Source organism: Podarcis filfolensis, assembly GCF_964270895.1.
Source record: "Podarcis filfolensis genome assembly, chromosome: 6".
NCBI classification, from domain to species: Eukaryota; Metazoa; Chordata; class Lepidosauria; order Squamata; family Lacertidae; genus Podarcis; species Podarcis filfolensis.
Genome location: NC_139609.1, coordinates 54,902,313 through 54,915,893, shown reverse-complemented (window position 1 = coordinate 54,915,893; position 13,581 = coordinate 54,902,313). Strand labels below are relative to the sequence as shown.

At 44.6% G+C, this 13,581-nt stretch overlaps 1 protein-coding gene across 2 annotated transcripts in view; it reads left to right on the top strand.

Moving 5' to 3' along the window:
- GRM4 (glutamate metabotropic receptor 4) overlaps positions 1 to 13,581 on the top strand; it is a 307,680-nt gene that overhangs the window by 250,590 nt on the left and 43,509 nt on the right. For both annotated transcript variants that reach the window (XM_083617972.1, XM_083617973.1), the window contains exon 7: positions 5,501 to 5,701. In XM_083617972.1, the coding sequence (XP_083474098.1) occupies positions 5,501 to 5,701 (201 nt within the window). The remainder of the gene's footprint in view (positions 1 to 5,500; positions 5,702 to 13,581) is intronic.

The following is a 13,581-nucleotide window of genomic DNA, read 5'->3' as shown; positions in this document are numbered from 1 at the left end:
CAACCTTTATAGGAGAACATTGCTTCTGCATTCTCCAATTCCGAAGCAGCAGGAAGTGTCAGGTCAGCCTTTTACAGGGTCATTTTCCTTGTATGAAGAATGCTAATGTGCTTATTGCATTTTTGTAACATCTGCTCCCATTGCAGAATATACTGGTTGAGCAGAGGACAGGAAGCAGGCACCCAGACAAATAGTATTAGATTTGGAACAGGCCCACCCCTACAAAAAGCAACAGCTTACCCTTGCAACTCCCTAACTGTTTCTTGCCACCAATCACAAAAGCCCAGGGTTCTTTCCCTAACCAGGATCAAACAGCAAAACAGCTTTTCACATCCAGGAAATTCCAGTGGCTTACAGCAGCCACCAGCCACTGAAGGCCATTAAGTGAGCTATAGAAAAGCTTAAGGGGTTAGGTCATCTCTTTGCTTTGCACAATTGAATAGTATGATTCAGAACAATGTCAAACCTTGCACTTTGAATTTCACGAGGCATCCTTTATGTTCCAGCAGTTGTGCTAGTTTGATGTTGCAAAACGTCTAAGATTCCTAATACGTAAGGTTCACAGTTGAACAATCTGAGGCTCTGTGGAACTCTAAGCTATCCAGTGACCCCTGAAATGCAATCCTACAGCTGAATTGCAAAATCAATGGGACATACTTCTTTGTAAACATGGGTTAGGTTCGGTCTCCCCTACAAGACTAACTGCAGACACAAGAAGCAATATCTGGAATAGAATCTCCAGAAGGCCTACATAAATTCCTGCAGGTTCTATACCTTGTATATTTTAGAAACTTTTCACTTCTATACATCCCATTTCAGTCTTATTGACCAACCAGGTGTCACTTCAGTGTGGCCAAAACAAATAACTGAATTCCTTAAAAAAGGAATATATTTTTAAACTCAGATTGTTGACAGTTGAACATTTTAAAATAAATTCTTCAAGAAGTGCTAAAGGATGGAGTGTCATTGTCCTTGACCCCTTCAAGCTTAGGATAGCTTGCTTGCTTGTCTGCCTCTGCGTGTGTGTGTGTGAGAGAGAGAGAGACGGGGGGAGGTTTTTACGCTATCAGGAGAAATCTGGAGGCTTGTAGCTGCTCATCAGCCCCGCCCATACCCACCTGCAGCCCATCCTGACTGATTATTGGTTGGCTGATTCTCCTGAACAAGCAGCAAGTGTAGTATCAAGTGAATAAAGAAATACATTTATGTGCTTTTCTTTCCCTGCCTCATCCTTTGCTAGCCATAGGAGTCTCTTTCCCTCTGATATGAATCACCACACCACATATCACAGCATCAGGGTCATACGAAGCACATAAACATTCTACTTGGCTTTTATAAGCTGTGATACTGCTGGAAGGAGCACACTGGGTGGGCAGAGAACTTGTTATATATGTGAAACCTCTGCCAGTCTTGACTGTAGAATGCAAGAGAGGAGATGAGACACCATTCACTTCTGGTAGGTCAGTGCTTTCTCTGATTATTCCCTTAGGTTGGGAGTAAGGAACCTGTAACTCTCCACTTCTTGCTGGATTCCAGGTCCCATCAGCCCCATACAGATGATCAATAGTTTGGGAAGCCTGGAGTTGTAGCCCAGGACTATCTGGAGGGGTTACCAGTTCCCCACCACTGTCGTAGACTTCCCAGTTCAGAATGTCCCCTATTTTTAAATCCTCTTCTCCTTCCTGAGTTTCATGGCTTTATGCACATGGCCAGACATGCACACGCACACCCTTCCTCTCTGCTGGTGAAGGGGCAGTATTTGGGAGGCTGGGTTGGTGTTATTCTGGCAGTACCATACCACAGGGAACCCTATTTTAGCTCCAATTAACAGTGTGCTGTGTTAATCGGTATCTTTTGCCAAATGATTAACATGTTTCAAGTCCCATTAAGAGCGGTTATGACAGGAAGAGGCAGGCAGCTGTCGTGGGTAATTACCGTATACTTGAATGATCCTGCAATCCAACGCTGGCTGGAGAGGGGGCGGGAGGGTGGGTGGGTGGGTGGGGGAGGAATATCAGGATGGGAGAAAAACTGAAGGTGTGTTTGGCAGTGGCAAGGACTTGATAGAGCACATCCTAGAACTGATGGATGCTGTGCAGACCATCCTTTGACACAGCTGATAGCACTTGGGAGACTGATGTGAGAGCCACCGGTGGTGAGATGGATGATGCCAGGGGCTGAATAATATTTGCATATGCTGCTACTGAGGCTGTGACTTGGGTGTACAAGTTTGAGAGTTCAAAGAAAGCGTGTGTGTGGTTTCCCTTGCAAGCTACAGGCAGATCTTGCACTGTAAAGGAAGCAATCCACAGAAGAGGGTTGCTGTCATAGCATTTGGAATGAGTGACATCCTCCTATATCTTGTAGAGGGCCTGGTTCCTCCCAGGGTTTTGTGATGAAAGTGCTATCATTATCTGTAGCTCCACCATGAAAGTTGCGTTAAACCACAGAGCCTAGGGCTTGCCGATCAGAAGGTCGGCGGTTCGAATCCCCGCAATGGGGTGAGCTCCCGTTGCTCGGTCCCTGCTCCTGCCAACCTAACAGTTTGAAAGCATGTCAAAGTGCAAGTAGATAAAGAGGTATCGCTCCGGCGGGAAGGTAAATGGCGTTTCCGTGCGCTGCTCTGGTTTGCCAGAAGCGGCTTAGTCATGCTGGCCACATGACCCGGAAGCTGTACGGCGGCTCCCTTGGCCAATAAAGCGAGATGAGCACCGCAACCCCAGAGTCGGTCATGACTGGACCTAATGGTCAGGGGTCCCTTTACCTTTTTACTCATCTTTCTTAATTTCAGGGGAGATTTGAAAACCTACTTCTAGACCTTTCTTTTCTGGACCATCAAGATCATGAGTACTAAGTTATGTACAACGCATCTTTGTGTGATGGACAGAAGCTGTTGGCTTGCAAAGCATTCACTTATTTGTTTTAAAAATTATATCCCACTTTTCTTAATAAAATATTCCAGGTGACTGATGAGAAAGTTCATAAAATATGGAGTAAGACTGAACAGATGCAGGGACCTCGTGATCCCTTGCAACTCTATGATTCTATGAGAAACAGCCCAAATAGCTAAAATTAGTTTCATACAATAAAACTATAGGTGGGATAAAACAATTTGGCATAAAATAAAAAGACAGAGCATTAAAAGCTCAGTTCACCTGAAGGTTAAGAGAGTGAGTGGGAGCCAACCAAGCCTCTCTAGGGAGGGAGTCCTACAAGCTGGAGGCTGCAGCTGGGAAGACCCTGTCTTAAATCCTAACCAATTGTGCTCATCAAATTGGTAGGACATGGGGCCTCTAGTGTTAAATGCAGTGGGCAGGGAGGATATTATGGGAGGAGGAGACCTTTCAAAGGGTCTTCACTTAGACTGTTGTAAATAAGAGCATTGAGTTTCAAATTGTGCTCAGAAAGGAACTAGAAGCCAACATAAAACATAGGTGATATAATCAGCAGTGGGGGATCTGGAAATATCTTTGGCCACTGCATTTAGTACCAGCAGAAGCTTCTGAACACTTTTCCAAGGCATTTTCACAGAGAATGTTGCATTGGTCTAGATGTGACCAGGACATGTGTAATTATGGCCAGATTTGTTTTATCAAGCATAGCTCATTTACTAGCCAAATCTGTGCAAAAGCTCTCCAAGCTCCTGCTAGCATATGAGTTTCTAGGAGTGCAACCAGAGTCAGAAGCACTCCCAAGATGCAAAAGGTAAAGGGACCCCTGACCATTAGGTCCAGTTGTGACCAACTCTGGGGTTGCAGCACTCATCTCACTTTATTGGCCGAGGGAGCCGGCATACAGCTTCCGGGTCATGTGGCCAGCATGACTAAGCCGCTTCTGGCAAACCAGAGCAGCGCACGGAAACGCCATTTACCTTCCCGCCAGAGCGATACCTATTTATCTACTTGCACTTTGACGTACTTTCAAACTGCCAGGTGGGCAGGAGCAGGGACCGAGCAACAGGAGCTCTTGGTTCGGCTCTCCTGCTGACGAACAGTGTCACAGTCTTTTCTGGATTAACCTTAGGTTATTAACAGCTCACATCTAGTTCATTTACTGTACTCAGTATGAATTTATTAAAACAAAGAAAACAGAGAATCAAAGAATTGTAAAGTTGGGAGGTTCCTGTTGATATTTTTACCCCCTCCCATTGCGAGAATCTCCTAATATGCTGTTTTGAGAAAGGAGGGGGCAGAAACAGCTCTTTGACTTCTTCCGTTCCTGCCTGACTGCCTGATTCTGTGTGCGGAGAGAGTCTTATCTATGTAGTGACTAGATGGCTGAGTGGGAGCTGTAACACTCAGGCAAGCCAGTAGTTCTTTAGTTTGTAGTAGCTGTTAGAAATAAAAGAAGTTATGCTTCACAGCTAGCTTCCGCGTTGTTTATACTCTGCTGCGTCTGGTGCTCACAATGCACAGTTGTGAGTCCAGTGCACCGAGACCTGCTTTCCAGGATTGGAAGGTCTCTGAAAGTGCTCCAGTCGCCTAGCCCAGTCGGGGCAGAACCATTTCTTGAGCCCAGTCACTGACATCAGTTGAAAGGCGTACTGACAGGACCCCAAGGGTAATCTAGTCCAAATGCCTGCAATGTGAGAATCTCAACTAGATCAATCATAACAGATGGCCTTCCAAGTTCTTTTTAAAAACCTTCAAGGAAGGATGGACTTTGTATGCCCTAGCAAAACAAATAAGAAGTTTGAGTATTCAGAGGCTAGAACAGCATGACAGGTTTTTCTGCAATCAAAGCTGGGGCATTTGTGTTCCTAGTGTGCTAATGTGAAACACAGCAATTTAAGATGGAAAAATTGCGTAGGAAAGCTGTTGCTAACAGGATGGAACACCACTACAAGCATTTTTCACACAGGAGGAGTAAATCACCTTCCAGTCTCCCTCTCCTGCTATTTATGAGAAGATGTGATTGTCGTTAATGTGGAAATATCGTTATAAGTTCTACATTCACACTAGAAAACTATATGGGCAAAAACTGCAGGTCTTGCTCTTTCACTGAAAACAGTATACAGCACTTGCAGGGAACATCAGGCCTGGGTGCCACAGGTGGCCCCCGCAGGCTTCTCCCCCTGCCTCTGGGACTCTCTTCAGACCACACCTCCTCTCTGTGGGCCACACCCCTCTTTGGCCCTGTACCAAACCCTCCTTGGGAGCTTTTGCCTGGATGGAATATGTTCATGAATTGTGATAATAGATAATGGAGAGGTGGGTGGGTATAGGTAGAAAACCTATGAGTTTTACTTGGCTGGAATGTTGTGGCCACCTATATAAAGATATGAGTCACATATTTTGCATCTCAGTACACATTTTCACCTCAGCATGAAAGAGTTCAGTGGAAACTCTCCTTGCAAGAAGCAGGAGTCCTTTGAATCCTTTTCAGGAACTGAAATTCCACAGTAAATACTAGATTTCAAAGCAAATGGATAACCCTGTAAGTCTGCAGTTGCCCATGAAAGCATGTGATTGAACCCCGCCCTTTGCCTTTTGTCTTCCAGATCGTGAGCGGATTGGCCAGGACTCTGCCTATGAGCAGGAAGGAAAGGTGCAGTTTGTCATCGATGCTGTCTATGCCATGGGCCATGCGCTTCACAACATGCACAAGAACTTGTGCCCTGGGAAGATTGGCCTCTGCCCCAAGATGGACCCAGTAGATGGTGCAGAGCTTCTCAAGTACATCCGTAGCGTCAATTTCTCAGGTCTGTCTGTCTGGGTGGGATAACCCTCAAGGCCATACAGCTGCTTGGGGCTTCTTGGGGCATCAAACCATGCCTGGCTTAATATAAAACACTGACTGAATGTTTAAATGTTCCACTTGCAACGTTTTCTATGGTTTTGCATCCCCCAGCCACAGACTTAGTGTAAGATGTATTCCTGCCTCCCAGTACTCTGAAAATAATACATCTTGAGATGCAACAACAAGCACACCAGGTTGAAATGGCGTTGGGTGTTTTATCTGTAATTGCTACTCTTCATTCACCACTTTTTTAATGGAGGATCTAATTAATGTTCTCATCAAACAGTTGTTTCCCTATGTTTCTCCTGGCTTCTTCCATTTCGTTTGGGAGCCCAAACAAAAATCCACCTTCTGGGAAAAATAAAAAAGCAACAGCACAGTTGGTCCACCGGTGTAGATTACCTTTGTGCTGCCCATCTTTTGAAAAGAGACAGGTTTGATGTGTGCAGGAAGGTTTCAGGCAATTGAACCCTGTTGGCATGTCTTTGCACACCTTTGAGTAATGTGTTTTAGCAATTACTTTATATTTAATTGGTTTTTTAATGTGCACTAAACAATGCAAAAGCTCTTAAAAGAATTTTATGCAAATTCTGAAACAACTCCTCCTCCTCCTTATTTTTCTTCATATTATTAACACCATTTATCCCCTCTTGACCACATGGCTACATAGTTAAAGGCACGGAGCCTCTATAAAGGTGAAATGGGGGAACAGGCAACCCTACTTGTCAGATGATTGGCTTTTGGTTGCTTTGGGTCATGTCTATGAGATGGGAGTAGTTCTTCCTTGCCCTACAGTGGTTATAAAGATCAGTAAATTATGACACATGCAGTGCTGTTTTCTGGGGGTACGCATACCCCTAAACATTTTGGGAATCTAAGTTTGGCCTCATTGAGGGGCAGTATTTCAATATGAGTAGGAAAATGAGAGTACCCGTAAACATTTTTTTTTTTTTTTTTAGAAAAAAACCACTGGGTACATGAATCATACAATTGTGGAATTGCAAAGAAGGGAGGTTATGTTTCTCTCTGTTTCTCATTTTTACTATCTTAAGTTCATTTTTTTTTACATTTCCACATTAGTTTGCATTCAAAATAATTCTCATGAAACATCACCAGCATTTTACCTTTTCGTATGCAAGTTTACCCCACATAACATATTTTTACAAGCAATTTTCCCCAATATAATGCATTGCTCTATGGTATTTTCATTAATATATACCAGGGCTTAGCAACCTTTTTCAGCCATGGGCTGCCTCAGACCGGGGGGAGGGGTGATTATATTTGGGGGGGGGGGAATGAACAAATTCCTATGCCCCACAAGTAACCCAGAGAAGCATTTTAAATAAAAGGACACATTCTACTCATGTAAAAACACACTCATTCCCAGACTGTCCACAGGCTGGATTGAGAAGACAATTGGGCCATATCCGGCCCCCGGGCCTTAGGTTGCCTACCCCTGATATATACATTTTATGCACATTTCCCCCATATATATGCATTTTCATCCATGTTGGTTGGAGAACAGCACTGCAATAATTTGAAGATGTGTACATTTCAAAAGACAGGTAAGGTTCATTTTGCACATTTTGGAGGGAAATGTGGAATAGGTAGGTTCATGTTAAAATGCAAACCAAACTGAATTCCACCCCCCCCATCCCTAACTTTAAGTGAGTTCATTCATCATGCACCATAGGAAAGATCAGCTTCTCTTTGTCCATTGCACATATTTTAGAAGTGACCATATGTGGAGGGGAAATGTTTCCATGAAAGTTCATAACAAATACATACAAATCTAGGGAGCATGACTGGCCAAACCTCCCAGGGTCAGTTTTACTCATCATTTTCATCAGTTTGCCTCTCTTCACACATACAGTCTTGGTTGCAACTAGAGATGTGAAAAAAGGAGAAAAAGGCAGAAAAATGGGGAGCCTCCCATCTCAGTTTTTTCTCCAGTTTTTCAGATTTTTCTGGGCTTCCACATCTTTAGTTGCAAACACACATGGTGGGAAAACTCAGCTCTCCCACAAAGTGGCTCAAGTAGCTGAAGGAAACCGTCTAGATTGGGGTAGGAGCTTCTGATAAGGAGCTCCATGTGCAGAAGTGAAAGTGGAATCTGCATGTATCTGCATCTTGATAGCTGGGCTATTTTTTTAGCCCTCCCTATGTGAATTGACTGGGACACAGGTGGCGCTGTGGGTTAAACCACAGAGCCTAGGACTTGCCGATCAGAAGGTCAGCGGTTCGAATCCCTGCGATGGGGTGAGCTCCTGTTGCTTGGTCCCTGCTCCTGCCAACCTAGCAGTTCGAAAGCACATCAAAGTGCAAGTAGATAAATAGGTACCGCTTCAGAGGGAAGGTAAATGGTGTTTCCGTGCGCTGCTCTGGTTCGCCAGAAGCGGCTTAGTCATGCTGGCCACATGATCCAGAAGCTGTACGCCGGCTCCCTCGACCAATAAAGCAAGATGAGCGCTGCAACCCCAGAGTCGGTCACGACTGGACCTAATGATCAGGGGTCCCTTTACCTTTTTATGTGAATTGACCAGGAAGCATGTGGCAAAAACAGACGAAAGCTGGCATCTCCTAAAGTCCCATCATAATTCTATGCACATGAACAATCCCCAGTTCCATTTCCTTATTCTCGTTCCACATTTTTGTTCCTTTCTTGTTAGACAATCTTCCCTTGCCCCTGATTAGTAATTCCTTTACATATTCTAGAAACTCATCACATCCTCACATTATATCTCTTTAATATACATTTTTCTGCTTCTGCCTCCTTATTACATCTATTTATCTCTCCTCTGCAATCTCCTCACAATCTGTCTCCTTTATTTATTCTTTCCCTATCTTCTTGTTTGATTTTCCTGCTTTTTAATGTTATTGGGATTTATTTGTGCAATTCATTTGATTTTGTTTCGAGATAAACTTTTGAGGAAGGTGGGGGCACAGCAAAGAGTCTTGCTTTGAGGCAACTTGCTAAATCAGTGTAATTAAATATTTTATAGTATTTCTCATCTGGTCACATCCTTCTCTTGATAAATACAATCTGACTACATAAACCTCGCTTGTATGTTGGATTATCCATTTACAGCCAGGCAACTGGGTGTCTCTTTTTAATTGGGCTTATCTTTGAAATTTAGCATGTTTTAAGAACTGTCTAAGGGAAAGAGGCAATCTCATTTTTTCACTGCATGATCTCATCAGTAGTTCAGTTCCCACCCCGCACTTTTGACATGGTGAAGAAAGGTCTTCTGGATGCTTTGTAAGCATTTGTAACTTACCAGTCTTTGGCAAATCCATGAATAGGGGGTAGGGCACAGCTACAACTTAGTGGCGTGTGATCTCTGTATAGGTAAAGGGACTTGGGAGATTACTTTCCCAAACAGATTGGAGAAGTCCATGGTGCTGAAAGAAGTAACCAAACTAGAACACACCACTGGAGTCTGCGTCTGTAATATGAAGATTATATAGATGCCATTCACAAGTGTTAGAGAGCTCTATCATATTCTCCATCTACACTTTTTCAGTGGTTGTGTATTCCAAGCCCCATGAAGGTTTGGAATGAGCTATTGATTCACTGTGCAGAATTCTGCTGGGGACTTCCTCCTGCTTCTCTCTGCTCATCATCTTTTCCCTTATTTGGTGGCAAAATGAATTATTCCCCATTCCATTCTGGGGAGAAGGGCTCTGGTAGAGGAGAAGAGGACAGGTGATGAAGGAGCAATTGGGTTCTGATCCTGCTGAAAACCTACTAGGATAGAACTTTGCCACTTCCCATTTATGTATTGTCCCACAGTGAGAGAAGGAAGTTGAAAAGCTTAGGTGTCTGCATCCTAGTTTCTTCTAGACCAGGAATGGGAAATGTGTGGTGAACTACACTTTTCATCATCTCTAACCATGATGGCTGGGGCTGATGGAGTTGGAGTCTTAACTAGAGGGCTACAGGTCCCCCTCTTTTAAAGCTTTCTGCCTCTGTTTTTAGAATTAAACAACTAATCAATCTATTCAGTGCAATCATAAGACTGGAGTAGCCTCTATTTGTATCACTCTACCATGTGCATGTGTGCAAGCACAGGGCAAAGAGATAGAAATCTTAAACAGAGCCAAAGGGGGTGAGCAAATGTACTGTCTGCAGCATCTGCCCACACATTTCCGGGCACTGAGCAGCTGGTGCAAATGCCCAATCAGGCGCTGACTGCTCTTGTGTTTAAGGGCTGCATCTCACTCCCACCCACTCTCCCTCCTAGGTTGCATCCCTCAGTGCTCCTCTGTGGCTGTCCCCTGTGCACATGAGTGGCAGGGATGTCAATGCTGATCACTCACTGTGCACATCAAGTGTAATGAGCTGTCTGCAAAGGCATCCAGAGCAGGGCTGGGAAAGCCAACCATCCTGCCTCTCAGCTTGCCTTTTAGCCTGCTTGGATCTGTGTGGGACTCCAGGTGTTGTTGTGGTGAGCAGGTCAGCCTAACAGAACTTAGAGAGAGCAGCTGGCATCCCCTTCTGTTTGTTCAGGCATTTTTCTGTGGACCATAGTTTTCAGCAGAAAGACTTTTGCTAAATGCAACCTCTGTTCCTTGAAAGCTGCAGTAGTAGTGCAGACCAGCACTCCTCCACCTGTGACCACATGCCAATCTCATTGCGGGAATGGTAGTAGTGAAAATATTGAGCATAAACAGCAGTTCAGCTTTGGAACCCATAGATCAGTTTTCAAAAGTTTGATATGCACTGCAGCAGTTAGTGTTATTATTCATTATTATTATTGCACTATCCGTGTTAATGGCCTTTTATAAAATATAAAAGCATACACTTCTATACAAAGCAACTTTCAGTCTAAAATGTGACACTGGGGAGACGACAGAGAAAGGTGAGGGGAAAGGAGGCACGGCTAAAGTGGTTATCTCCATGGTGTGAAAAGCTCCACTTTCTAATCCTTGCAGATCAAACCTCTATTTAAAGGATAGCTTCAGGAATCAGTTCAAAGGCTGGCAGCCCCAAACAGGACTGCACAATGTGTGACCTCCAGTCTGAATACAGCATGCCCCTACACCATGTAATAATGCCCACGATGCTTGAGAACCTGCCTCATTTAGAGGCATGCAACAACAACAACAGAAGATCTAACAACATAGAATCTTGTGGCACCTTGAAGACTAATCTGTTTATAAATGGTTTATTCTATAATGGTCTAGCCCTGTTGAAACAGGGCATGTAGTTAGTGCACCACTGATGTGCTGCCATACATGGTTAGTGAATTTTTTTTCAGCTCGATGGGTTGCACACACCACATACAGTATACAAAGGCAGCTGCGTAGTAATTACAAAAGGATCTAACCTGGCCTGATCCACACATCCACCCAATCCACCTGGACCCTGGGAAGCTGAGGTCCTGCTGTTACAATGAGAGGAGCAAACAGGACAGGGCTGCTGAACCATGCCATTCCTTCCTCCATTTCCTTGCTTTCTTCATTTCCAGCTCTCATACTGCAAGCAAGCAAGGAATGGAGAAATCTGACTATGAGGGAAGGTGGGAATCTAAGGTGTCCAGATGCGAAAGAAGGCAGGGGTTCTGCACCTTTAACCATTCTGCACAAGCAGGAATTTCAGCAAGAGGAGCTTCATGCAAGCTGCACCTGTTGAAATGCCCTGCAAAGGTGCAGAAGCCCTGCTCCCCTTTTTACATCTGGACACTGGAGCTTCCATGCTTCTTTTCTTGTTAGACTCCCACCCCTCACTTCATATGAAGAGCCAATGTGGTGTAGTGGTTAAGAGTGGTAGTCTTGTTATCTGGTGAACCGGGTTCGCGTCTCCGCTCCTCCACATGCAGCTGCTGGGTGACCTTGGGCCAGTCACACTTTTCTGAAGTCTCTCAGCCCCATTCACCCCACAGAGTGTTTGTTGTGGGGGAGGAAGGGAAAGGAGAATGTTAGCTGCTTTGAGACTCATTAGGGTAGTGATAAAGCGGGATATCAAATCCAAATTTTCTTCTTCTTCTTCTTCTTCTTCTTCTTCTTCTTCTTCTTCTTCTTCTTCTTCTTCTTCTTCTTCATCATATGTGAATGAGGTGACTGTGTGAAAAGATGTTGGCCTTTTATTGTTACCCCTGCTGCCCTGCATTCGTGGTTTTAAAAGCAGTTCAACCTAAAGAAACAAGTGGAGTTTCGTTATCTCCATGCAAAGAAAAACACCATCACCTTTTGAACTGGTCACCATGGCTGGGTCCTTTAATGGAGGCTTGATCTTCAGGAATTAGCAAGTGAAGCTTTTCATAGCCGAGAGATAAACATTGCCACCTGCTAATTGCTGTAGATAAAATTTCTGGTAAAAGCACACAATCCCTGGTTCAAAAGCTGGCCACCCAGCCTGCTGTATATAGAGCTGGGATGAAAAGTTCACCCAAGCAATTTTTGCCAAAGCCCCCAAATAAAACAGAACAACCTTCCTCCAAGATTGGATTATTTGGGAGGGAAGGGGGTCAAGCTAAAGAGTGTTCATGTTGCTTTAAATACCAGATGGTTGAGTGTTTTCCTCCTTTCCCCCTGCTTTTATAAAACCTCTTATAAACTCCTTGCTGCCATTGTGGAGAGAGGCTTGGCTGATCTAGCTGCATTCCTGGGACTCAATGCCTCTGGGAACAATGTGGTGGAGCAGCCAAGCCATCATGTGAAATGACAACAAGGCTTTTGTTGTCATTTTTCTTTTTAAGAAAGATGAAAGCTTTGCCCAGTTTGTATTTCAGGTGAGATGGAAATTCAACTGCCCCCTGAAAGTCACACAATATTCCCCCTCTTTCGCTGGGGATATACGGTCCTGTTAAAGTGGAGGGAGTTATGGAGCCCAGTACTTGTATATACTCAATATTCTCCCTGCTACCACTCCTGAAGTGAGGTTGGCAAGCTTCACTTAACTTCATTGTGTCAGGGCATTGGAGCAGGACCAGAAAAAGGCTCGTTGATATTGAATACCAGCAGGGGTGGCTGGCAGAAGGGAGGGCAAAATGCAGGGAGCCTAACAGTAGGGTGAGCCAGAGCCAAAGGTAGGCAGAGCCAACAAATCCTAGCTTTGTCCCCATCCTTTGCCCTGCTGAGCTTTACAAGGGACAACAAAGAGACAAAGGAGGAAGGAGCTGATGGGCAGAGCCACCCCTGGACAGGTTGAAAGTAAGAAGAGAGGCAGGTGAGGGCTGACTGAGGACACATGAGAGTGGGGTGGCACTGCCCCATTGGCCCAAATAGAATACCAGTTGCTGGAAGTCACAGGTGGGGATAATGCTGTTGCACTCAGGTTCTGCTTGTGGGCATCTAGTCGGCCACTTTGAGGATGCTGGACTAGATAAACCTTTGGCCTGATCCAGCAAGACTCTTCTTATGTTCTTAATTGTCTCCAGTGACTATTGAGATCTCAGTGATCTAGAGCACAGGGGCTCTAGGTTGCAGAACATTTCTTCAGGGTTTGTGGGGACAGGATCTAGTCTCCTGGGAGTGGAGGCACATTGCAAGGTGCGGGAAGGAAGCTCTGTTAGGTACGTCTTGCAGAATCCCTTTCAGCACCTGCCTGCACCGAGCCTCCTTCCAGCCCCAGCTTTCAGCTCTTTGATTTCATGACATGCACGTTCATCCGACTCTATATAAATGTGTTGTTATTTTCTGTCTCAAGCTCTCTGGTTGAATACTGAGAGGGGATTACCGCTCTCGGTGAATGAATGATGTAGCCTCATGATGTACTGTCACTATGTATGGATTCATTGCTCAATGGCTTAGGGAAGAAGAATATGCCTGGACATCCAGCAGGGGAGTAACAATATGCAGGAAGATCCAGAGAGGGAGGGAGGCCTGCATGATGTCCTT